The 27,437-nt window shown below is 35.7% G+C and overlaps 2 protein-coding genes across 2 annotated transcripts; both read right to left on the bottom strand.

The window, feature by feature from the left end:
• Positions 1-22,020: 22,020 nt before the first annotated feature.
• On the bottom strand, positions 22,021-24,874 carry LOC131072838 (disease resistance protein RPV1-like). The gene is made up of 4 exons (XM_058009120.2): positions 24,395-24,874; positions 23,988-24,257; positions 23,119-23,874; positions 22,021-22,971 (listed from the first exon to the last, which is right to left on the bottom strand). The coding sequence occupies exons 1-4, from the start codon at positions 24,872-24,874 to the stop codon at positions 22,330-22,332; spliced, it is 2,148 nt and encodes a 715-aa protein (XP_057865103.2). The 3' UTR covers positions 22,021-22,329.
• Positions 24,875-24,903: 29 nt separating this feature from the next.
• Positions 24,904-27,079, bottom strand: LOC131027964 (uncharacterized). The gene is made up of 5 exons (XM_059221333.1): positions 26,694-27,079; positions 26,480-26,599; positions 26,060-26,373; positions 25,790-25,935; positions 24,904-25,496 (listed from the first exon to the last, which is right to left on the bottom strand). The coding sequence occupies exons 1-5, from the start codon at positions 26,850-26,852 to the stop codon at positions 24,904-24,906; spliced, it is 1,332 nt and encodes a 443-aa protein (XP_059077316.1). The 5' UTR covers positions 26,853-27,079.
• Positions 27,080-27,437: the final 358 nt, after the last annotated feature.

The raw sequence follows: 27,437 nt of genomic DNA, 5'->3' as shown, positions 1-27,437 counted from the left end.
CTCGTAGGACCTCCACCTCCATCTGAATAGGAGAGAAAAGGTCCCTGTGTCATCTTGCACTCCTCTGGGATCTATGCGATATCTGCGAGGAACTAGAATGTGTGCAGTCACAATGAGGTCTGTGATTGCATTCTGAATGAGAGAACGCCACTCCTAGATGGTAGCTACAAGAAAGAGAGAAATTTTTCATCAATAACATTCTATATCATCAAATCTAAAGCAAGTAAGATACATAAGTTAATCAATAACAGGACACCTTACCTGGATCTCCCTCCCGCTAGTAGGGATCATGGATAGTGATCGCCTGAGACTGGAACCCGCTAGGCTCTTCGTGCTCGTACTGTCTTTGTATAGTAGGTGTGGGCTGATGTGGACTAGGATTAGGACCCCTTTTAGGGTCCTAATCCTATATAAATCAATTTATATAGGAGACTCGGTGGATCTAGGGCTATGGTATCCTCCCTAGAGTGATGAGGAACTGCATCTAACTCATCCTCATTCTCCTCCTTGTCCTCCTCGTCCTCGTCCTCCTTGTCCTCCTTGTCCTCATCCTCCTCATTCTCCTCCTCCTCTTGATCCTCCTTATCATCTCCATCCTGATCTCCCTCTCCGGTATCAGGATTGTCTCCATCTCCGCCTGCCCCCTGATCTCCTGTGTCATCAGCCTAATTGTCTGAGCCCTCCTTCGATGTATCGGATCCCTCTTCATCGCCTTACTGTCTCCATGGTTTGAGGTTCTCTGCAGGGAAGTCCACAGGGAAAATGGCTCCAGGGTATGTCCTCCCCCACCATGTGATGTACCATCGATGTGCGCTTGAGTCATCTCTATAATCTGTCGCTATGTCCTGATCTAACCTGTCCGAATCTATGATGTCGATCTCATCACTAGTAGGACTAGGAATGGCTCCTAGCCTCGGCATCACACGTGAGTGTCGGATGTACATAGGCACATAAGTAGGAACACACTGCTCGAATCCAAACTACCACCGAACTCGGTCAAAGTAGAAGGGAACGACTATGTGGTTGTATCGTCCCTCTAGTAGACAGATCCTCTGCATGTTGAACATATGTCTATGTATCCCTACCCACCTATACATCCTAAGGTAGGGTCTCCATATGACTCCCCCCATTTTCAATCTATCTAAGCTCAATCTCCAATACAAGAGATTGTTGAATTGCCACTTGTTGGTAAGAGGATAAGCAAATATCCTAGGCTGCTCTAGGACTAGCTCTATGGGGGCTGCACCAGGCCTAGTGCAGGTAATATGCTCAAACATCCACACTTGTAGTAGCATGCATGTCATCAAGTTGCATCCCTATCTGAGCACATACTCCCTAAGGTCATGATAGAGATGCACAAGCATGCTCTGAACCCAAGAGTATAGCCTCCTATGTCTCTCCATCACTCGGATAGTGTAGATGAGTCCTCCATGCATATGTGTGTCACACCCATTACGACACACGGCTAGTGCAAGGGTCACAATCATGAGTCACCTCACTAATGGAACCTCACCGATCTGGTGTAGGATCTAGCTAACCATGATACGGCCCCTCGTCTCATTGCGTATCACTTTCCCCATAGCACATACCTGCTCTCTCCTGTAATCCTCCTCTGTCCTATCGGATCGGTATCTCACAATCTCTACCCTAATGGGAAGGCATAGAATGTGGTACACATCGTCAAGGGAGACCATCATCTCCCCCACAAGTAATGAGAATGTCGAGGTGTCTGCATCCCACCTCTCCATCAGTGCCATCAACATCGCAGAATGAAATCGAATGGCCGACATGGTCATTGCATCCCACAAGCCCACTGCATGTAGAAAATCCCTCTCGCCCACTATCAGCCTTGGGATCTACTCCCGAAGGCTCCAAAAGGTGAGACTGGCGGTATGCTTGCAGATGTATGGCAGTGTCTACAAAATACAAAGAAATCTATCATTGGTAATCGATTTGTCATCACTATCATCTAATCAATGCAATCATTCTATCAGTTCTAACATTGATCACCTGATCCCGTGTTGTTGTTGGTCACCCCGAATAGGGACCAGGGTGCCCTGAGTGGACTAGGGTGCCCACTGGGACCATGGCGCCCTATTGGGACTGTTAGGTCCCGGAGACAACTAAGAGGGGGGGGTGAATAAGTTGTCTAATAAATTCAAGCCAAAAACAACCTAACCAAACTTAATGCTGGTAGACATTTTATCAGTTAATTGCAGTACCAGTAAAGATTAATGTATGAAATAGAAAGACAATAACATCCACAACACATAACACCAATATTTGTACGTGGAAACCCTTTAAGGGGAAAAACCACAGTGGGAAACCTTACCCACAATCAGATGATACTACTGTAGATAGTAAGTGTATACAAATGGGGTCTGCACATGCAGAAAGGCCAAGTGCCTAGAGCTCACTACTTAATCACAAAATGAGAGTCACACTGACTACAATTGGATGGTTAAATCCAATGATGATGTACTGCTCAAAATAGCATCTTCATATGCTGGATTTAGTACCGGTTTAGCTCTGATATGCCTTCTTCAAACCTTCCTTCAATCTTGAATGATGTTTGCGTGTATGGCTCTGCTGATATTCGCATATACCAAATTACAATCCTTCTTACATTCCCATATCGATATTACAACTAAGATCTTGCATTTATACCATAACCTAAGACCAATTAAGTAGGTCGGCTCACTAAAAGATATTACAATAAAATCAATTATAAATAAAACAATAACTGATGCAATATCTGATTCAACATGTCTGCTTAATGCATTTACAACAATAATAAATCATCTCCATAGTGTGTCATGCTGATCTGGAATAGATAAGCTTGTCGGTGCTTATCTAGGACCTATTTGCCAGTAACAACAAATATACAAACACGAAAATACCAATGAACGAATCTCTAAGACAAGGTGTTCAAACAATGTCTTTGACATAACCAAGTATTTTCCATGTCATTCCAAGTGATGGTGAACAATATATCCTGTCGGTGAACCAGATACCAGTGACTGTGCATAAGTCACTTGCTTGTCGATGAACATTGCCAATTCTCCAAGTGCCAGTAGGCTGACCAGAGTTGATAAGTGCTGACATCAATGACAAAACCATATCAACATATCCAAAATACCAACAATCTCCCCCTTTGGCATTGATGGCAACACAAGATGGAAAAACCATCAAAGTGCCAAAATAGAAATGCCAAATACCAAAAACCAACAATCTCCCAAAAGAGATCATAACCAAAAATCAATATTCAGGTACAGAGAGTAATCAATCTCTCCCCCTAGAAGTAACATGTGTTTTTCCATACCAATCTCTCCCCCTTTGACATCAAATGCCAAAGCAATACAAAAACCAGGTTTAAATACAAAATACCAACTTATTCAGTATACCAACTACTCCCCCTAAGAAGTAGCTCTCCTCATCAAAGCCGGAGTAAAAGATTTCTCTATTAGTTCTGTTGGTTGATGACAAACATCAACTGTCTAAGTCTCTACCGGTGGGGGTATGACCCCAAGCTGATCTCTGAGATATTCAAAAGTCTCCTTAGGCAAAGGCTTAGTGAAAATATCTGCAATCTGCTCTTTAGTATTCACATAAACTAGTTTCACTTCTTTTGCTTCAACATTCTCTTTTAGAAAGTTCAGTTTGATAGAGACATGTTTAGTTTTAGAATGTAGTACCGGATTCTTAGATATATCAATTGTTGTTGTATTATCACAATAGATAGTTATAGATTCCTTTCATTTTACCTTTATGTCCTTCAACATTTGCTTAAGCCATAATACCTGTGTACAGTTAGTTGCTGCTGCAACATATTCTGATTCTGCCGTTGCTAAAGATGTGCAACTTTGTTTCTTAATTAACCAAGAAATTAATCTGCTTCGAAGAAAAAATGCTCTGCCGGTGGTGCTTTTTCTATCATCTACATCTCCTGCCCAATTTGCATCTGTGTATGCACATAATTCAAAGTTTTCATCTCTAGGATACCATAAGCCAAGATTTGTAGTGCCTTGTAAGTAGCGAAAAATCCTTTTTACTGTTGATTCATGATTTTCTTTAGGATTACTTTGAAATATTGAAACAACACATACTACATTCATAATATCAGGTCTTGTTTGTGTCAAATATAGTAGACCTCCTATCATAATTTGTACCTAGTCGGATTAATAGGTGTAGATTCATCCCTTAGTGATAATTTATCAGTTGTAGTCATAGGTGTGCTTACCGGTTTAGAGTTTTCAATGCCAAATTTCTTTAGTAACTCCTTCAAGTACTTAGATTGACTCAAGAATATACCTTTATCAGTCTGTGAAATCTGCAATCCTACAAAGAATTTTATCTCTCCAATCATAGACATTTCAAATTCTTGCTGCATTTCAATAGAAAAGTCTTTACATAATCCATCTTCTCCTCCAAAGATTATATCATCAACAAAAACTTCTATAACCAAGATGTCATCATTAGTCACTTTATAGTATAAGTTGTTGTCAGCATTACCTTTAGAAAAACCAATCTTCAAAAGATATTTGTCCAATCTAGCATACCAAGCTCTTGGAGCTTGCTTCAACCCATACAAAGCTTTCCTTAACCTGCAAACCATATCCTTGTTATCTGTCAAAGAAAATCCATCAGGTTGCTCAATGTAAAATTCTTCTTCAAGATCTCCATTTAGAAATGTACATTTAACATCCATTTGTTATACTTTGTAGTTCTTGTGTACTGCAAAGGCCAAGAATAATCCGACTGCCTCAATTCTAGCTACCGGTGCAAAGGTTTCATTATAATCAATTCCTTCTTTCTATGAATATCCCTTACACACTAGTCTTGCTTTATTTTTGATTACCTTACCATCTTCATTTAGTTTGTTTCTAAATACCCATTTAGTTCCAATTACATTTTTGTCTTTAGGTCGGGGAACTAATGTCCATGTGTTATTCTTTTCAATTTGTTCTAATTCTTCTTCCATAGCTTTAATCTAGTGTTTATCTTCACATGCCTCATTAATTGATGCTGGTTCAATTTGAGAAATAAGACATACCTCTTCATTTGCCAGTCTTCCTCTAGTCATGACTCCTTGATATTTGTTCTCAATTATCTGATCTTCAGAGTGGTTCAATCTTACATACCGGGGTGTCTTTGTTTGCTCCTATTCTTCAGTTACAGTGGAATTTTCAAATGATACCGGTGTAACTGGATCTTCATTATGTACCAGTGTGTTCAATGTAGGTTCATTTGTCAGTATCTCTGTTGCTGATTCAGAGTCTATATACCTTGAAGTTCCTCTAAACTGTTCATCAATTTTCACATTTGTACTCTGAACAATTTTCTGCAATCTCTTGTTAAAACATCTATATGCCTTTCTCTTAGATGAATAACCAAGAAATATTCCTTCATCGCTTCTAGGATCAAATTTGCTAATATACTCAACTCTTCTAATATAGCATTTACTTCCAGATATTCTAAAATATTTAAGAGTAGGAGTAATACCAAACCATAGTTCATGAGGGGTCCTACCAGTTTCACCTTTGATGTGAACTTTGTTGAATGTGTAGACTGTTGTGCTTACTACCTCTCTCCAATACACATGTGGTAGATTTTCTTCTAATAACATACTTCTAGCTGCATCCAAGATAGTTATATTTTTCCTTTCTACAACTCCATTCTGTTGTGGTGTCTAGGGTGCTGATAACTGTCTTCTGATTCCATTTACTTCACAGAATGTATTAAATTCCTTAGATGTGAATTCACCTCCTTGATCTGATCTCAGACATTTGATTTTCTTACCGGTTTCATTCTCTACCATTGCCTTGAATAGTTTGAATTTCCCAAGTGCTTCTGATTTTTCTTTGAGAAAAGTAACCCAACACATTCTAGAATAGTCATCAATGATTAGCATGAAATATCTATCACCTTGTAAGCTTTTAGTTCTAGCTGGACCACATAAATCAGTATGAATTAAGTCAAGAGCATTATTGGATTTTTCTGGAATGCTTTTAAAAGATGCTCTAACTTGTTTTCCAAATTGACATTCCTTACATACTGGATTGTGAGGTTTGACAATTTTAGGTAAATCTCTTACTACCTTGGTTGTACTAATTTTCACAATGCAATCAAAATTTACATGACAGAGTCTCTTATGCCATAACCACTTTCATCAATATGTGCAATCAAGCATGTCTTTTCATTGTTATTCAAATGAAAGATATTACCTCTAGTTTGACTACCGGTTGCAATTTCCAAACCAGTTTTTTTCATGATTTTGCATTTACCATTCTTGAATTGTAACTGAAAACCTTTTCCAACTAATTGACCCATGCTCAAAAGATTATTCTTTAAACCTTCAACATAGTAAACATTGTCGGTATTGTGCTTACCATCAAGAGATATTGTACTTTTTCCTTTGATCAAACAAGCTTTATCATCTCCAAATCTTACTAGACCTCCATTATATTCCTAAAAAGTCAAGAATTTACTTTTATCACCAGTCATATGATGTGAACATCCTAAATCAATGATCCATTCATCCTTAACTTCAATTTTTGCTGCTAGGGTCTGCTCTACTAGTTGAACAGTAGGTGTCGGTTGATCTTCTATTATAGCAACAAAGACCCATCCATTGTCTGTCGGATCCTCATCAAAATCATCAGTGACTCCTTCATCAACAATATAACAAGACTTGTCTTTATTCTTCTTAAATTTGTATCTCTGATATTCAGGGTTAGGCTTGTATGTTCTTCTAGCTTCTTCTTTCAATCTTGCATGTCTATCAGGGCATCTTGAAGCCATATGACCAATCTTATTACAGTTAAAACATTTAAAGGGTACTTTACCTTCATACTTACTCCCAACTAGACCTTTAGGCATTTTCCTTGCAAATAGTGCTTCAAGTTCTTCAAGTTCTTCATTTTCTCTCCTACTTTCTTCAAGTTCTCTTGTATAAAAGGCTTTCGAATCAGACTTGTCAAATGATGATGATGTCGATGATGTTGATGCCTTAAAAGCTAAATCTGTCTTTATAGTAGCAACAGGACCAAATTCCTCAATTTCAAAGGCTGAAAGTTTTCCAATCAATGTGTCTCTAGTTACTGATGTATTAGACATTGTTCTCAACTCATTTATAGCAGTAACATTCATTTTGTATGCCGATGGCAATCCTATTAGAACTTTTGAAACAATTTCATCTTCACTTAAGGTTCCTCCACAACATTTAATACCCAAAACAATTTCATTTACTCTTTCCATAAAAGCAAAAATCTTTTCATCTTCTTCCATTTTCAGATTTTCATACTTGACCCAGAAGCTTTCAAGTTTTGCAATTTTGATTGTGGAATCTCCTTCATTCAATGTTTCCAAATGGTCCCAAATAGCTTTACCAGTAGATCTATCTGATAATCCCATGATTTTATGATCTGACAATGCGCTCAAAAGTGCTCCTCTTGCTTTGCAATTATTTTCTTCATCTTTAGCCAAGTTAGGTGGATTAGGTTGACTTTGAGTAGGAGCAGTATAGCCATTCTTTGTAACTTCCCAAATGTCTTTTCCAATGCAATTCAAGTGAGTCTCCATCCTGATCTTCCATATGCCATAGTTGGTTCCATCAAGTTTAGGACTGTCCTTCCTGAAATAGTTAGAAGATATTGGATCTCCTCAAGCTGTTAAACTTCCACAAAAAGAGGATTAGGCTCTAATACCAATTGTTAGGTCTCGGAGGCAACTAAGAGGGGGGGAGGTGAATCAGTTGTCTAATAAATTCAATCCAAAAAAAACTTAACCAAACTTAATGCTTAATACCGGTAAACCAAACTTAATGCCGGTAGACAGTTTATCAATTAATTGTAGTATCGGGAAAGATTAATGTATGAAACAGAAAGACAATAACATCCACAACACATAACACCAATATTTGTACGTGGAAACCCTGTAAGGGGAAAAACCATGGTGGGAAACCTTACCCACAATCAGATGATAATACTGTAGATAGTAAGTGTATACAAATGGGGTCTGCATATGCAGAAAGGCCAAGTGCTTAGAGCTCACTGCTCAATCACAAAATGAGAGTCACACTGACTACAATTGGATGGTTAAATCTAATGATGATGTACTACTCAAAATAGCATCTCCATATGCTGGATTCAGTACCAGTTTAGCTCTGATATGCCTTCTTCAAACCTTCCTTCAATCTTGAATGATGTCTGCGTGTATGGATCTACTAATATTCGCATATACCGAATTACAATCCTTCTTACATTCCCATATCGATCTTACAAATAAGATCTTGCATTTATACCATAACCTAAGACCAATTAAGTAGGTCGGCTCACTAAAAGATATTACAATAAAATCAATTATAAATAAAACAATAACCGATGCAATATCTAATTCAACATGTCGGCTTAATGCATTTACAACAATAATAAATCGTCTCCATAGCGTGTCGTGTTGATCTGGAATAGATAAGCCTGTCGGTGCTTATCCTGGACCTATTTGCTAGTAACAACAAATATGCAAACACGAATATACCAATGAACAAATCTCCAAGACAAGGTGTTTAAACAGTGTCTTCGACATAACCAAGTATTTTCCATGTCATTCCAAGTGTCGATGAACAATATATGTTGTAGGTGAACCAGATACCAGTGACTGTGCATAAATCACTTGCTTGTCGGTGAATATTGCTAATTCTCCAAGTGCCAGTAGGCTGACCAGAGTTGATAAGTGTTGACATCAATGACAAAACCATATCAACATATCCAAAATACCAACAAGGGGGACCATGGCGCCCTAGGAGGACCAGGGCGCCCTTGGACCCCTAGGTGTCTAAAGCGAGGGCCCCGATCTGATCTTGGTGATGGCATCATCATTCTAAAAACTATGAAAGCATGAAAAATTCAAATGCAGTCAATGGAAGGTCAAGTCACCTTGTTGAGTGGTCGACCGACGAGTATGGACTGACGCAAGATCTCCATCCGCATAGGTCACTTAGGTTGGTGTCAAGGCATGATGGCTTGTATGTGGGCTCCTCTGCAATGAATAATGCCAAAAAGTTAGAAAGTGACAAATGAAGGTGTCACTTTCGTATTTATGTGTTATGCACTTTTTGACTTTATGTTTTTAAGTTAAAACCCTAATTTCTGCACTTTTTCTTCAATCTATCATATCTTGAGCTAGGAAGCTCCGATTCTCGCACCATCGGTGGCGTTGGAATTGTGAGTTCTTCCTCTTGCTCTGCATTAGTTCCATAATGTGCTTGGATGAGAAATAAATCCTTGTTGTGAACTTGTTTCATCAAAATCTTTATCACAATTCGCTGTGGAAAACATGATACCTTGTTTCACCTCACTAATAAGCAAGTCGAAATAGGGGGGCATATAGTTACCCGCGAATTTCATCACCTTCCTTAGTAAGCATTAGGTGATTTTGTGATACATGTGGTTTTGTAGGGTGTGGTTCCTAACTGTGTACTGCAGATACCGTTGGGGACTTCGTCCGACAACTTATGGATATATCCTTTTTCAAATGATGTTTACTTTTCTATACTTTAGCTTTCATAGGTGCATAGTGTCATATAACCGCTAAAGTGGGGGCTAAATGTAGTGTCATAAATTGTACAGCCTTGCTAGGGTGGTACAATTTCACACTTAGGTTAGCACCCGCCTTAGTGTGTCTTGCATCTTGCATTTCTAATTCCCCTTTAGGCATTTAATTAATTGATTTAATTAAATCTAAGGTCATGTCTCATCACTTTGCATATTATAAAATTGGGCCCTTTACCCCAAGTGTGCCCCTTTTCATCTTATTCTTTCAATGAATCATTTAATCATAAACCCTAATTATGTCTTATTTTGACCGTTTAGCCCCGATTTCGCATACCAAAACATCTCAAAATCAGTTGTAACTTTGGGACGCACTCTAATATCATCATATCTAACAGCCCCAAAAATTTGGTGAGAAGTTGGTCTAACTGTGGCGGGAATGCACATGGTTCGCAACTTTTTAATTAAAATTTTTCAAGCACAATCCTATGATATAATAATGCTTAACCCCAAAACATCAGCAAGAAATTCAAATCCTAGGTTGGCATAAACATGCAATTAAGATCTAGGGTTTCATACTTAAGAGCTCTCTTTCTTCATTTGAAGGGTTCTTCTTCTAAGAATCTAGGAGCAAGTTTTTGGAGCATAAGAGCCTTCATTGTTGCGAAAGAGTAGATCTTTGAAGTCTTAAACAAAATTCAACATTCATCCATCAAGTATTCATCAAGCATCATTTTATCAATTGTGAGCTTTTGAAGATGTAGAAGAACAATAGGAGATCACTGACTGATGATTGGCTTGTACCTCTCCCTTGGGGTTGGGTATGGTCTCATGTTGTTTTTCATGTCTTTGCATAAGCTTCTTTTTGATTCATATCCATGATTTAGATCACTTTGCATTGTGGATTTAGAGCATTTACTTTGTCATTTATAAGCAATTAGGGTTGCTCTAGGTTGTTTACTTTCATTCTTAGGATCTTGCACACACACAAGGTTCTTGCACACACATTTTCAATACATTATCAGCTATTCGTGGAGGTGGAAATCACCAACATGGGGGTTTGACTAAGGCAAAACCCTATATAGCCACCCCAAACCCTCTTTTTCAGCTTCAGGTACAGGTTCGGATTCGAGCATCGCTAGAAGTTTCAGGACCGGAAGAGCACACATGGACAATTCTGGGTTGCAAATCTTGGAAAAAACCCCAAGGATAGGGGCATGGCAACCTAGTCCTACCCAGGACAGTGGCGTGGTGCCATGGTCCTGTCCTCTGTCAACAGGACATGGCAGAACAACAATTTGTAGGCTTAAGAATCCCTCATGTCAATTGCAGCTCCCGAGTTGTAGAATCAGGACAATGATGTGGCACCCTGGTCCTGGATATTTCTACTCAATTTAAGACATAGATGCACCTCTAATTTTGCCTTCTGATTTGTACTTTTCAATAGTGTATCAGTTGTTCTTTGATTTGCATTCTCAGATTAGGGTTTGTTGCTTACTTTCATTTTAGGTTAGATTGCATTTTGCATCATTCCTCTCTCTCATTTACAGCAAAGGAATAGAAAACATAAGAGGTAATCCACGACTCTCTCTTTCTCATAAGAAGTAGCTGATGTGCGTTACCTCCGTAGGCTCTTTCATATTCCATGAGTGTGTATGAGAGTGGGATTAGGGTTTCCATGCTTATTCTAACTTTTTCCCCTACACAAACTATAATTGTGGTCAGCATAGAGAGATAATTTTTTTCATACATTTCTTTTTCTAAATATTGTAAACATGTATGTTGCCCTATTGCAGTTAGCTTCAGAGTACAAGTCACCTTTTTGTATCTTGTGCCATGAGCAATCAGCCTTGGTCTGCAAGGCCAGAGCAGTGAAATCCCTTTTGTAATCATTTTTATATAGCGGATTATCTTGTGAGTTAACAATCACCATGGTTTTTCCCAGTCCAGGTTTTCCACGTATGAAATATTGGTGTTCTTGTGTGGATGATTTATGATGTTCTTATTTACAACTCTTTGATGTGCAAATCTAAAATTAATTGGTTAATACAATTTTGTTGTTTAGAAGTTTAATTTATGATGATTCATCCCTCCTCTCAGCATCTAGTGTGTATTCAACAATTGGTATCAAAGCAATATTCCACTTGAGTAAGCTTAACCGCTTAAGGTAGATTGGAATTATTGAACACTATGTTTGAAGAAGAATAGAATGATATGGATACCATGGAACAAAGTGACTATGAATGTGAAGGTGTAGTTGAGATGGAAGGATAATTAAGATCTTCTCTGGCAGATTTGGATGAGAGCAAATTTAAACTAAATAAAGTTAAAGACAAGATTTCTCACTTCATAAAGTTGTTAGATGAAGAAAGAAAGCAAATAGATGATCTTGACACAAAGCCGAATAATAAAACAAAGGATTGTACTAAGCTTGAGAAAGAGGTGCATAAGCTAAGAAAGAAGTTGAAGGAGGCAAAGGAATAGATTGATAAAGTCCTAAAGCTTAAAGGTGGAAGAGAAGTTCTTGATCTTGTGCTCAGTGCTCAGAAACAAAGCGAAGACAAAGAAGGTTTGGGATATGAAGAAGGAGAATGTTCTAAAGGAAAGGATATAAGATCAATGATCCTCCCATTCACAGTGTCTGGAAGTCTCCTCTAGTTTCTAACAAGTACACTTGTTTCACTTGCAATAGATATGTACATAGAGCTAGTGAATATAGAAGCCAGATAAGAAGCCAACCTAATGTGATAAGATGGTATTCATGCAACAATGTTGGGAATAAAACAAATGAGTGTAGGACCAAGATGATTTGGAAAGGATATAGGAATACAAATGTTGGACAATCATTTCATGGAATATGTTATTCTTGCAATAGATATGGGCATGAAGCATTTGAATGCAAAGTATCTAATAGGTCCAGAAGTACCAAAAGGTATGAGAATTATCAACATAGAAGTCCGGTTTGCTACAATTGCAACAAAGGAGGACAAAATGACAAGAGGTTGTAGAAATAGATTGGGTATGTCTTTTAGATCAATGAAGAAAGTTTACATTAACCTCGAGAAGGAAAAGATGAAAAATATGTGGGTAAAGAAATCTAATGAAAAGATTGAGAAAAATTCAAAAGTTGTGCCAGCACCGGCCGATGGTGTTGCTTCTTCCGCAAATTGAATTTTCTTGCTAGACTAAGGGGGAGAATTGAAAGAAAAATATTATACCCCCTTGAAATGCGGAGCAGAATTTTTTCGATACTTTATAATGTTTTTAGGTGTTACCAGAAAAGCAAGTCAAAAAGGGAAAGTTGTTTCAAGGAGTACACTTGTCATTAATACCTATCCATCTAAAAAAAAAAAAATATTGGGAAGTTAATTATTTTGATCACTTGCGAGAATGAAGCTTAAGAATTGTCAGTGCAAAGAGGTGCTCAGTTTACTGTTTAAAGGAAACCCTAAGTGTGCAGTATGTCAATTCCTATTGTTGATCCTTATCTGAAGCATCGACTAGTATTGAGGCCATATCCATATGTCACAATGTTGATTGATAAAGATGGATTGTTTTCAAGGGTGCCTGCTCACTATCTATACATTAAAGATGTGTGTGTCTATATTCATGCTAAAATGGAAGAGGTAAGTCATCTAGGATTCAAAGATTTATGGGAGAAGGTAACTAAGTATGATGGTGTAACCCTAAAGGAGGAATATAAAAATATTAAAGAAGCTGGATTGGATATTTGGAGATTTCTTATTGATTTTTCTAATGAGATTGAATGGATTAGAATAATTTTGAGCTGAATTCATGGAGACACGATGTATCTTGATAAACCCTACTGGATCACGAAGGAGGTTCTTCAAACTCTAACCGATCTTTGTCTAAGGGGAGAAGTTCTAACTCAAAAATTTGTAAACAATGATACTGTTACCACTCTAATATGATATAAATGTGACAGAAGAGCGATGACTATTGAGAATATCAATGACATTGGAGTGGAGCTTGCAACAAAATACCTAGCTTACAAAATTTATTTTCAGAATAAAGAAGGTACGGCTACAACAATAGCTATTTATACTACATTCAGAATTATGGTATGCAATGAGTCTTTTGATTTATGTGAGCTTCTTTTGAGTGAGTTAATGGAGATCCTAAGTAAAACAAGGAAGAAAAAAAACCCTTTCAAGTTTGGATCTTTGATAATCTATTTAGCTTTTATGTTCTTAAATTAACTTTCCAGTAGAGATAACATTGTTTGGGAGAAGTCATCTCTATTAGGGATGCAAATGGGTGATTATGTAAGGAGATGGATGTTGTATGACAAGAAATATCGAAGGCACTTCATTGGTTGGTTTAAGGAATTACAAGCAACTATGCAAGAAAGATATAGATTTTCATTTGACCTTGTGAATCGTTATAGACACATTTACATTTGTTGTCAATAGAGAAACTATTATAATATTGCAGTGGAACCACGAGTTGGATGGATTCTAGAGCTGCCTTATGAGGTGTCTGATGAAATGGTAGTAGAAAACATTGAGTAGGTGAAGAATTTGGATATAGATCTAGAAAAGGAATGACTTGGAACTATGAATGAAATTGAAAATAGTATAAGGAAAGAGAAATCTGCAAAGACTTTGAACTAGAGTATGCATGCAATATTCACCAAGATGGGGCTTACACAATCTACACAGAAATATGTAACATGGATGTCTAAGTCCTCACCGTGGCCACCTGCTACTAATCCCAGTGTTTTAAAGATATTCATAAGTGCGTAGAGTGGAGGTGTATCTACATAAAAGAAAAGGAAACCTATAAGGAAAAAAAGAGACCAAAGAAAAGTAGAAGAAATAGATGATAGTACTAATAAAGAAGTAGAAAAGAAAAGATATGTAATGACCCATAGAAACCCCTATGAAGAGACCTTTGGTCAAGAAGCAAAAGAGAGGATAATCCTTCAATAAAAAAAAAGGGAATTCAACAATGGAAGAGGAGAATCCAAAGGTAGAGGTTCTAAACTTAGAAAGCTTGGTTAATGAAATTGTTTACAGTTAATCTTTGGAATATGTTCTAGAAAGTTATGATGAAGTTGATCAAATAAATAAGGATGTCATACAAAAATCTGTAATCAAATATATGATTTTATTTGAAAAAACATTGAATGACATCAAAGATGACATTCTAGAAAATATTTATGAGATATTGGTTGAGAAAAGACAAAATGAAATAAATAAATAATCAAATTTTAGAATTGCTACAATAGATAGAGTTTGTAGTCATTTGAGCCAGGAAGCTAGATTGTAGGTTCAGCATGCTCTGAATACTCATTTTTGTACTAAAGAAAGAGTAAACATTATTGATACACTGCAAAATACCCAATGGTTAGACTAAAACTTGTGGTGGAATAACACACAAAAACACAAGAAACCGTTAGTGTTAATCAACCAAAAACTAATCTAAGCGGGCATATCAAAAGAGACACTAAAACATGCTAGAATATTTAACTATGGAAATAAATAGAATGAAGCATCTCCAAATGCCTTCTAGCAAGCTCTTAGCTCCTTCTCCTTTGTTCCTCTCCTCTCCAAGTTCCAAATTAGTGTATCTCTCAGTAGCTTTTTGCACTATTTTGGATGTCTTATGGAGATTCAAGATTATGAAATAAAAAGCTGATGAAATGCAAACATGAACAAACTAGAAATTAGATTATTATCTAATCTAGTGTTGATTTTAGTCCAAAAAAGTAAATGTAAATGCTTATGCTAAATTCTCTCTAAAATTCACTATAGGTTAAATGCATACAAGTTTTTCAGTATCTGGATTATGAAGAAATTGGCTCTATTTATAAGAAAAATGGAGCAATGGATGGTTGAGATTGAGTAATCTCAACAAGGGTCAGGATTGAATGATATTCAATCCATGTGAGGGCTTTCAACCCAATCCTAGGATGACAGGTGTCAACATGAGAGGGGTTGAGAGGAGAGGGAAGAAGCATTAAATACTTGACTTGACCTGAGGGTTAACTTGGGAGGTAGGGTTATGGTTGAGTTAGAGTTATCCATTGGATAAATCTTTTATCCAAGGGGTAAACTCTTGTGCAAGGGTTAATGGGATAACCATGGTCAAAGCAATAAATGCTTGAGGAGACACATGGGTCACATGAGGGTTGAGTTAGGGGTCAAAGTCCCTAACCATGGGTGCAAGTGGATTTAACCATAAATGGTCATGTAAGAGCCATTAGTGGTTTGGAAGACTTTGGAGGTTAATTTGTTGAACACACAAAGCAATAAATGCTTTTCAAAGACTTTGGAGTCTTTGAGAAGTGACTCCAAGTTGCTTAGGAATGTGACAATAATTAGGGGATGGATTAGGTTAATTAGGAAGGGTTTAGAAGAATCTAGAAGGGGGTTAGGTTTGCAAGTGGGTTTGGTGGGTGAGGGAAAATAGGATTTTTATTAAAATAAAATTCATTTATTTCAACAAATAAGTGCAAGTTGCATTTTTAGGAAAATGCAAGTGCAGGGATTTTAATGATTTAAATAAATGTTTTATTTAATTTATTTAAAAGAGGAAAGGGGATTAAATTGAATAAATAGGATTTATTCATTTAATTGATTGTGAATTTGGTTTAATGAATTAATTAAAATAAATTGAATAATTTATTTAATTAATAGGAGAATGTTTTGAAGACGAATTAATTAAATATTAATTTAATTAACTAGTGGCTAGTGGATTTTTAATCAAATAAATAACAAATATTTATTTAATTAAACTGGATAGATTTATGTGACTACAGTTATTATGGGTGATGATCCAGAAGACATTAAGAGGATAAGGAAACTAAAAAATGATATAGTTAAGGAAGTTGCACAAAAGGTTGCCATCTCACTATCTTCTCATTTGGAGAAGACCTCAAAATAAATTGAGTTAGGTGAGCCTAGTAGTAGTTGTGTCACTTCGGTATCTGCAGTAAATGTGCCTATGATTGAACCAAAATCAAGTCCTATTACTATTGATGTTCCTTATTCAAAGGTGGAGAAGGCAGAAGAGAAAAAGACTGAATAGGTGCTTAAAAATTATTTTAAAACCTAGAAGATTTGCAAGGTGATGATTCTTTAGATTCCTTGTTACAATCCTATGGAAGTGGTTCTGAAGGTGAGAAAGCAAAAGCAGGAGGAGAAGGAAGAGTTGAGGAAGAATTGAAAGGAGTTAAGTCTAAAAAGACTCCAGTTATTCTATTTGTTGTTGTTTTAGATATTGTATCTGAGTTGCTACAAGTTCCTGTTTCGCAAGGCAAATTAGACATTGATATGTTATCCCCCCAGCAAATGCTATTACTTGGTAATTTGTTATTGTTTGAAGCAAGAACAAAATAGTTATGTTTCAATATATTTAGTTGAGGATATGTTGAAGTTTATCCATGAGAAACTTCTGGAAGTTAAGATTGAATATTGGAATTATGAAGGTCAGATGAGAAATGATTTTAATAAGCTGAAAGCAAGTGATATGAACTTTGAAGAAAGATTTCCTAAGTCTGTTGATCAAAGGATTCTATCTGGAAGGTTGTAGTCTGTACAGGTTAAGTATACTGAATTTCATGTCCGGTTGAAAGAAAAGATAACCTAACTTGATGCCACTACTGATTGTGCTATAGAGATATTTAGAGTTAGTATGTCTTGGCTGAAGGCCACCGCAAACATTCAAAAAATAAATTCAGACCCCGATCAGATGAATTTTTCCACATGTAACAAGTTGATTCATCCAAGGTGTCAAAATTTGCCATTTTGGTGCACTGACTTAAACTTGTCATGGCCCACCCCATCATCATGCATGCTTTGCAACCCAAAATGGACATGGTGGCCGCATGGAATTCCATCACATGGCCACCCTTTTATCCATCTTTTTCTCATTTATGAACAATGGTCACCGTACACTCTTCCTTGTAGTCACATTAACTCCTCGCCATTTGAGGCAACTTTCACTCTATTCTCTCCCGCCTATTCTTGATTGTTCGACTCATTTTACAGTAAAACATGGTCACCAGGGTTTAAGAACATGCTTTCTTCGGATAGCACTCTCCATTCATCTTCAGTGATGGCTACACTCTACTCTTCAATGATTGTTATACCATTGAAACCCTTCAAGTATATGCACCAGTATATATTGGAACGTTTGCTTTCATTGGTTTTTTCTTTACAATATTGGTTAAAATGTTGATACCATAACTATATTTACTACCTCCAATTTTCATCTTGCAAGTATCAATAGGAGGATTCGAAGGCGACCCTAGACAAGAGGATTGGTTGGTTTTTCGAGAGCTTGTATTTGACCCAGGTGAGGATTATTCCTCACTAAGGCTTTATTTTTTAATTTTTTTAAAATGTTTGTTTTTTCTACATTTTTTGGTTCTTCTGAAAATTTGTGGGTTCTCATTTATATTATTGTTCTAACAAATTGTGGTTGCTTGTTTTCTTTATCTATAACTATAATCTTCTATACATTTATGGGTGCTTGTTTTGTGAAGTTTTTAGCAATTTTGTGTTTATGAACACAACCGATTTGTGTTCATAAATTCACACTTATAAAAAAGGGAAATGTTCAAGCTTCACTAGTATTTTATAGATTATAATGTTGTTGGGTAAAGAAAAAGCTCACTGCTGACATTGTAATTTTTTTTTTTTCAAGCATCACTGTTAATTGTTAGAATATTAATCTTTACTTGGTAAAGGTTAATTATTTATTTGTATTATGTTGGGAGATACCTTTGGAATCCCTACATTTTATTTGTATTTTGTGTCATCTCAAACATGTGTGAGGATTATTCATTTCTTTTAATTCCTTTATTAAGGAATATTAGTTTTGTCCTCCTTAAAAGGATGTTGACACATTGCACACACATATTGTGAATGGTGGCATTCATAGAGCTGAGAGTTACAAAGTAACTACTCTCTACATCTCTATTTAAGATATGTTGCTCCTCTCATCTCATTATTCTAAATGAATATCCATTAAATTGAGAACATATATCTCTTACATATGGTAGTTATTTTTTTATTATGATATATGCGCTATGTTATAATGTATAATATATTTTATGTTATAATAAATTATATATTATAATTATAATATATTATATATAATATTATAATAATATATAATATTATAATTATAATATATTATATATAACATTATAATAATATATAATATTATAATAATATATAATATTATAATAATATATAATATATTATAATATGTTATATTTTTCATTCTTTTCTGAAAATGGTCAATAAAATAGATATCCATTTCTAGCGGATATCCGTTACTAAGATATATCCATTTAGGTTTGGGCTTTACCATGACAACATGTACTTTCTCCCAACCCTTGAAGGAAAAAGTCAAAGTAGTTTTTTGCATTTTTGGATGAAGAAAAAATGCATTTTTTTCACATTGCCACTTTTGGCCTACCGTGATCCTACACATACCCAAATGGTAAGGCGTGAGAAGGTAAATCAAGCAATAAATATGGTAGTGAAATATTTGTCAACTATTTAACTTTCCTAAATAACATTTAATTGTCATGTTTGTAACAAGCCTTGCCAATGGCTATTATGTTGATCCCTTTATTGATAAGCTCTATGTTCAATGCACTTTTGGAGAACATCTTTTCAGTTGCAATATTATGATCAGGCTAGAAGATGTCTCTTGAAGGTCATTGCATTTCCATCTTTACACAGTCTATAATTTGGGTGGCCCTTGAAGATTATCTATAATGCATAATAGATTAACCTCATTAAATTCATTGTGGTATCTATCAAGTACAATATTGATCTTGAAGGTATCGCGGACCATTAAAAGTATTTTTTGTTGTTACATAAAGATCATAGAATGTTATTGTGCATTATCGTAGATCATAATATTTGAATATTTGTCGTATTAGTTTTTGGTGAATATTAAGGTTCTTCTTGGATTAGTTGATATTAATATTCCTAATATTTTCTTACATGGGATATTTACAATGATAATTCATCCTTTATTACTTTTATCCATTTTATAAAAGCTAACTCAAAAGGTCTAGATCTACTAATTTACTGGGATAGTCATTGCATGATTGTTGCCATGTAAAATGTTGGAGTTGAGATTCTATAAGGATTGATATGTATATCTATTACAATCATTCTCAAAATATGAAGGGTTGAGAAATATGATAAGCATATCCTTTTATTTTAATTCTCAATCCATTTTTTACTATTTCAAATTTTCTATTTGGAAACTTAATTTATCATATTTTCTTATGGCATCCATTAATTATGATTTATCAACTCTTTACTAATTAGAAACAAACATGTAGAGTTTTGTTGGAGATAAATTTGAAGGATTAGGTCAAGTTTAGAAGCGTTAATGTCTAAAGGGAAGCAATAGAAATGTGAAGACTTGGTAGTCATTTTGTGGATTTAAAATTAACATTCTATTTGATAAAGATTACACTACCCCCTTTATTGTAAGAGGATTTGTGGTATTAACTACTTGTCCATAATATGTTAATGGTCAAACGTTTTTATTTTATTTTTATGTTGGAAAGAAATGAGTATGTAGGAAGCATTCTGATGATAACTTTAATATTAAGTATGTCTCAATTTAATAGAAACATATTTTATACATGAGAAATGAAATATTGGACTCTTGGTGTCACTATAGGTGAGATAGAAGATGGTCAATCACAAGATGGTCAATTTTAAATATCTCCAATATTCACTTAATATTCTATTAATTGGGCCCAACATATGCTTAGTATTGTATTTTGCAAGTAATGGACTATTCACTTAATATTCCGTTACAAAATATTTTCAAAAAAACTCTACAAGATTAAGTTAAATAAATATACTCAATTTTATAAACCATTTAAAATATTTTTTTATATACTATGTATTTTAATTATATTTTATGATAAAATTATTTAAATAAAATTGTATTATCATTAAATTAATTTTTATTAAAAAATTATTTTACCTATAAAAATAGATATCTCTTGATAGTTTTACATATATTTTTTTTAAATATTAGTATGCTATTTGGTACTAACTTTACTTGAGTATTGTCAATACTTATTGTCTATTCTAGAAACAACGTTAGAATCTTCAAAACTTTTCCTACTTTTATCCTAAAGGTCAAACTAGTTTGAAATTGAGTTCATGAATTATTTCCATGTTAAAATGAATATAGGCAAAATGCCCATTCTGGATATGGCTTTAAACCCCCCTCCAAAAAGACATCTAAAACACTCTCTTATGGATGTTTTCAACCATCTATAGCATCTTCAACCTCTTTTAAGCCTTGTGACCAACATGCTCCTCAATGACCAATTAGTGAAAATATTCCTCAAGTTTAACGATTTCTTTTGTTTGTAATATTCATTCTCTTTCTAAAAGAAGGAAAATTAAAAAGAGATATTAATGGATAAGATTTTCTCACAACTATCATGATATCTAAAAAGAGCTAAATAGTCATAATTCTAGAATATTTAAGACTTAAACTCTTGTCCTTTGCAATCTTATTCTCTTTTAACTTTGGAACTATTGTTTAAGTTTTAGGTTCCTCTTGGATTTAGGGGTGTGACTTCACCCACCTTTTTTTGGATATATGTGTAATATAATCCTTTATAGAAATTAATATAAGATAATAATGGGAAATAAAAAATTACATGCAAATTGCATTATAATGTCAAAAAAATACTAAAAATTCAAGGTCATATGGTGACATTTTTATTATTAAGAGATAAAACATTCTATCTTTTAAATAATTTGTTAGTATGATAATTACAAATTTTCCACAAATTATAAATAAATTAAAAATCATATTATAACTTGAGAACCATGAAGTGTAAATCTAATTTCATCTCTTTAACGTATTAATTAAGTCCACAAATATGAAATAAATACTGTTATTTTTATTATCACAAAATAATGTAAAATATTTAAAAGTTAATGGGCCCTTTGCCTGTTGGTGAAGCTGAAAAGTATGGCATCATAAGGGATGAGGTCCAAACGAATTTGGTAGAATGAATACCCCTCAATCATTAGCTCTTAGCTAAAGAAGATGAATAATCCTCTATTAAGAAAAATATTTAAAAATCATTTAAAAAATTATAAACATAATAAATAAATCAAATCATCCAATATATTTCTAAGCTCCATCTTTTTAAAATATTAATTAAATTTACAAATAAAAATATATATTTTTATCTACATTATCATAAAACATTAAAAAATATTTAATTCCAACCAAATATAATTCTAACTAAATAAAAAATTAAATACATCTGCCACTCAATAAACTATTCTAGCCTTACATTCAACTCTACCAAGAGAGTGCAAACTTTGTTGTAAAAGTGAGTCACATTAAGCGCTTTTATCAGAGCTTTGAAAGAGCAACCATGGTTTTTTTTGGTGATTGATAAATTGATAAATTGAAAGTGGCAGCAAAATCATGATTTCAAAACAAATCCATACATCAAAATCAAGCCCAAATCTGGAACCCTCTGTTTATACTTAAAACTACAATTACAGCAAAGAGACCCATGCCCCTTGCCAAGCACAAATTCCAACTATATGAATTGATGATTTAAATCGCACAAATTCTCTCAAACAGACACATAAAGACACACAATTCTCTCAAACAGTCCAGTCTCATATAGCACTGCCAATGTTGATGCTTTTAACATCCCCACCGTTGCAAAATCAGACATCAGCCTATCAAATCAACCTTCCCGAACAAAAAATACTGTCAAATCAGCCTATCAAATCAGCATATCCGAACAAATATCTAGAGTGGAGAAGAGTTTCTTGAACCCACCTCCCTGATCTATCAATGCCTCTTCGTAATCATTTGGAAAACATTCACTTTGAAATTCCGCCCATTTTTTGTCTCTCTGCATTCTAACTCTCAATCCAAAAATACATGTGTGTAAAGATTGAATTACATACCTCGACTCAGATTGGAGTAGTGCATAGAGAGCATATGCAAATAGTCGGTTTGTTCTATTGTCGACAGGCATGCAAGCGCAAGTGCAAGTGCAATTGGGTAAAAGCTTCATGAGAGTTTGGTGGATATGCTCTTCACTCTGGCTGTCCACTGAATCCCCTGCCTCTGCATATACAAGCTGGAACTTTTGCCCACCATTACGGCTTTCCTCCATTCTCCTTTCTATTTCCTTCCTCACTATTTGTAAAGCACTGTTATTGCAATCTAAAGATAAATCACACATTGTCAACAACATACTCACTTCCACTTCCACTTCCTCTTCTTCTTCTTCCCCTGAAAAACAAGACCAAGACCAGTCTACCAATTGTCCACCATCACCATTCACGCCCACAAATCTGCTTCCACCATGAAATAGCGTATGCTCAACAGTGTGCGAGAAACTGTCATCATCAACATCCTGAGAAATGCAACGGGAAAAGATAAGAATTTAACAATTATAACCGCAAAAAAATGTCTTTTCAAGATAAATGCTTAAACAATTAAGCTTCACTAAACAAGGAAAAGAAAAAATTTCACAACATCATATCTTGTTGTTCATACTCACCCCATCGGCCCCCACAATCAAAGGGTAGCAATGTCCTATTTGATTCCACCGCTGAATCAGTGACGGCGATTCATCTATATTTAGGAACAATAAACTTCTTGTCTCAACTAAGATGTCCACCGCCTCTTCATCCAATGATTTGCAAGATGATGCATCCAATATCATAAGTGAAGTTAAGGATCTAAACCCACCAGTGAGCGTCTTCAAATTGTTGCAACTACTAATGCTGAGAAATTTCAAAGACTTGAGCTGCCCAAATGATTCTGGAAGGAACTTTAAGTTGGAACAACTACTCAAATCTAGAAACTTCAAAGCAGATAGAGCACCAAAGCTTTTAGGTAATTCAACCAGTTTCTCACATTTCTTTAATAGAAGCATTTGCAAAGTGGATAGATTGTGGAAGTTGTCCGGCAAACAGGTCAACTCGCTGCATTCGCCCATAATTAAACATTGCAAAGATTTGAGCTGTCCGAAGGTGGGTGGAAGGCTGGCCAATTCAGTGCAACTGTATAAATTCAAGAATTGCAAGGCAGATAGGTTTTTAATGTTCTCTGGAAGTGTAGCGAGATTACTACATCTACTTAGGTCCAATCCAATTAGAGACTGTAACTGGCCAAAGCTTGTTGGAACCTTCACCAGTGCATGGCAGCCTTCTAAATTTAAGTATTCCAGAGAAGATAGGGTGTCAAAACTTTGAAGCAATGTAGGAATATTTGCAGAATCTTTCAGAGACAACATTTGTAAAGATGCCGGCAGCTGCACATCATTTTCCAAATGATAAACAAAGGAAACAAATAAACTAATTTAGTAAAAACAGTATTATAAAGCTCAAAAGTATTAATCATTTTAGAAAGAGAAATGGCACTTGCCTTATCAACATTCTCACTATTTGCTCCTTCTGGCCCCGTTAAAACAGCCAGTCTTTTGAGTTGCTTGGGATGCATAGGCAAATTCCCATCAACACTTAAATATTTAAGACTTTCAAAACTGCGTTGGCATATTCCATTCACTTTAACGGAATTTGCGATTTTCAAAACTCTCAAAGAAGAGTGCATAATGTCTAGCCTTTCTGCTTCAATTTCTAATACATCACTATCCTTGGAATTGGAAATTGCAATCCCCTTTATTTTCTGCAATTTCTGTTAAAGTATTTCCAATTTAATTATCAGAACCGATTTTCAAATCTAATAGTCTATTTTAGAAAACTATAAACAAAATTAAACAACCGCTAACAAACAAATTAATAAAACAAATTTAAAACCTACACCAGATATACCTGCGTATCTTGTAGAGCATCCTTCAAAGATTCCACCTCCACTATTCTATCTTGTTTGGACAACCATCTTCCTCTTTCCTTTATTATATCGTGAACTCTCACCTTCCTTCCCGTGAGAAGAAACTGCGGCCTTTCCTCCTCAGTACCCAACAGAATGGACCAGAGAGTTTCATGATCGGCATCAAAAGAGAGTTTCACAAGTGCCGCATCCAGAAGCACATCAAGTTGGACCTTTCCAACAGCCACACTGACTTCTCGTACCTCATCTTTATCGAAAAAGCACACGATGTCTAAAAAGGCCTCCTTAGAAAGCTCATCCAAGCTTTTGTATACTTCATCGACCACACGTTCAATGTCTCTACCAGCTGCTACGAAATCTTTGAGGAATTCCTTGAGAGACTTAAATTCTGAGGCCCTGGACAAATATTTTTTAAATTTGGGCCCAACTAACTCTACAAGTAAAGGAATCCCACCGCACATATTCACAATTTCCTCCACATCTGTGCCGTTTATGCCTGGGGAAGTGATGCGTTGGCACTGCCTAGAGCTATTTTAAATAAAAGTTTTTTGGAGGCCGAGGAGGTAAGCACGTCTACCTCATACGGAATGCGTTCAAAATTTAAATCTTTTCGATCAAGCATGTCAGTCTGGTCAAGCTTTCTAGTGGTGACAAGAATCCTCATCCCATTGGGAAGGCAGGATAAATCAATTGGCAAAAGCTTAGCAAGGTTATTTGCTTCAAGGGCATTGTCAATAAACATGAATATGCGATCACCACCAGGTTTTCTGAAAAACTCTGTTAACTTGTTTTGACCTTCCACATAACTGTTCAGCATGATGGGCCCTTTGTCCCCTTTGTCAATCTTCAGCTCTCTCAATACCTGCTGCTGAAGCTGCTTGATGCCGTCGTTGGAAATATTCTGATCCATATCGAGTCTGCAGAATCTGTAGCCCTTAAGTTCGAGATTCTTGAAGACAGCAGAGGCCAGAGTTGTTTTCCCAATTCCTCCAAACCCGTAAATTACAACAGCTTTCTTTGAATCATCAGTTGGATCCATTGTTAGAAGCTTAATTACTCTATCTCTTGCGAGTTCTCTCCCAACTGAAAATTTCATCCAAGACAAACACATATGCCATGGTTCAGCTATAACACTACAAACAATAAGATAAAAATTGATGTACAAACTATAGCCCAAATGGCCATTTATAACCCATTATGCTCAATTAGTTTAGTAACTCACTTCTGTCGCCTCCATACTAAAATATTTTTCTCGCTCCTCTACTTTAATCGATTACTAAATAAATAAATAAAAAATAAACAAAACTTAACTTTGTATAAAACCCACAGAAAATTTATAAACGGGGATACCATATCAGGTCAATCCAAAACAGTACCTGGTTTAGGATCTTGCCCCTGTGTTGGAGGAGGAAAATAAGGAGTGTTTCCGATCACAGCCCCAAGGGTGAGATCTGCATAGGTATTTCGTATCTGTGACTCAAGGTTTTGCAGATCCCCAGCATCCGCTGAAGCTTGAAAAATCCTACAGTCATGAAAAATATGTCAACTTATTTACCGACAGAAAAGGTGAAGTGAAAAATCTTTCTTTCTACAAAAATTCTCTTCTGCTTACTCTACACAAGATGAAATGTTTATTAAACATTTACCTGTAGAACCTATGAGATTTCATTTGCGCAAGACACAGAACACACCCGTCAAAAATGAAATTAACTGCTTCATCAAGGCTCTTTTTTTCAACAGGGACAAGGTGATCTAATTGCTTCACGCGCCTTGCTAGAGCACATAACAATCTCAATATCTGAATACATTGGTCCCTATTATTGGAAAGTAGTTCGATTTGATCCAACAAATACCCCACCACGCATATCCCTGCCCCCAACAACTGGATCTGGGTGGCGCCTTTCAGAACCTCAATAACCACTTTCCGTGTTTCACGATTATAGGCAGACTTGAAGCACACCTGCTCGAAAAGGAACGAATATTCATCACCCTAAATTAAGAACCAATTTCTACGTGCAAAGTTTTAGGGACTAATTTTCAAAAACAAAATAGATCAAGTCCTATACCATGCAACGATTTCTCTCTGCACGCTTCGACATCTTCATCACTAAATCCTTGCCGAAGTTTTTGCAAGAATCAAGCGTAGAGGAACTACCAATTGGCTGTGTAGACGTGTTCTGTTGGACCTGCAAAATTTTGTAAAGTTTAGATTTATGTCCCAGTTGAATTTATCACCAACAAAAACTATAACAGCACAGAGACACAAGTCGTCTTTCATACTCTATCAATTTTAGCAGCGTTGGCTTGAAGACGTTCGTCAATGACAGAAATCAATTGGTCGAGATGAGTGAGATCTGACACCATTTCTTCAAGACGCCCCAAATCCGTTGCAATCTCGTTTTCCGAGGAAGAAAACGCAGAGCAGCAACCATTACCCATTGCAAGAGAGTAAAGAGAAGACAGAAGCGGCAATGGTCAGTTGAAAACACTATTGGGTGTATTTAACACTAGAGAAATGCAGTGAGGAAAAATGTGGCAGGAGAGAAACCTAAATAGAAAAGAATGCAGGGAAAGAGTGAATTTGAGGGAAAATGTGTGGAGGAGAGAACACTAGCTAAACAGAGAAGTATGCAGGTATGTCTGAAATTGAGTGTGACATAGTGCGATACAGCTGGGGAATCTGTAGGTGATAGTAAAGAGAAACTGTGTGACAAGACTACACTAAATAAAAAAGCATATAGGTACGTGTGAATGTAGAAACGGAATAAAGAAGTACGCAGTTCGGTCCAAATTTGAGTGTGACATAAAGGAGGGAGATAACTGTGATACAGCTGGGGAATCTGTACGTGACAATGAACTAAACTGGTCCCAAGGAAAGAAAACTGAAGGAAAATACCTCGCGCTATCACTTTCTATTAAACCATTTTACATTTATAAACGGAATTAAATTAGTAGATTTTCTTCCATGTTTTAGCATTTGTATGAAAAAGAGATGAAATGGTTAAGTTGATTGTAAAATATATT

The sequence above is a fragment of the Cryptomeria japonica genome, chromosome 5 (assembly GCF_030272615.1).
Source record: "Cryptomeria japonica chromosome 5, Sugi_1.0, whole genome shotgun sequence".
NCBI classification, from domain to species: domain Eukaryota; kingdom Viridiplantae; phylum Streptophyta; class Pinopsida; order Cupressales; family Cupressaceae; genus Cryptomeria; species Cryptomeria japonica.
Note: the sequence above shows the minus strand (reverse complement) of the source record. Positions and strands in the feature narration are given on the sequence as shown.

Excerpts from the sequence above, each read along its gene's own strand:
- LOC131072838 (XM_058009120.2), bottom strand. The coding sequence starts at position 24,874 with ATGTGCGGTGGGATTCCTTTACTTGTAGAGTTAGTTGGGCCCAAATTT. Across the intron at positions 23,875-23,987 it reads ATAGTGAGAATGTTGATAAG|CTGCCGGCATCTTTACAAAT; the intron begins GCAAGTGCCATT and ends AATGATGTGCAG. Across the intron at positions 22,972-23,118 it reads TGATTGTGGGGGCCGATGGG|GATGTTGATGATGACAGTTT; the intron begins GTGAGTATGAAC and ends TGCATTTCTCAG.
- LOC131027964 (XM_059221333.1), bottom strand. The coding sequence starts at position 26,852 with ATGGGTAATGGTTGCTGCTCTGCGTTTTCTTCCTCGGAAAACGAGATT. Across the intron at positions 26,374-26,479 it reads CAGAGAGAAATCGTTGCATG|GTGTGCTTCAAGTCTGCCTA; the intron begins GTATAGGACTTG and ends CTTTTCGAGCAG. Across the intron at positions 25,497-25,789 it reads GGGGCAAGATCCTAAACCAG|TTGGGAGAGAACTCGCAAGA; the intron begins GTACTGTTTTGG and ends TGAAATTTTCAG.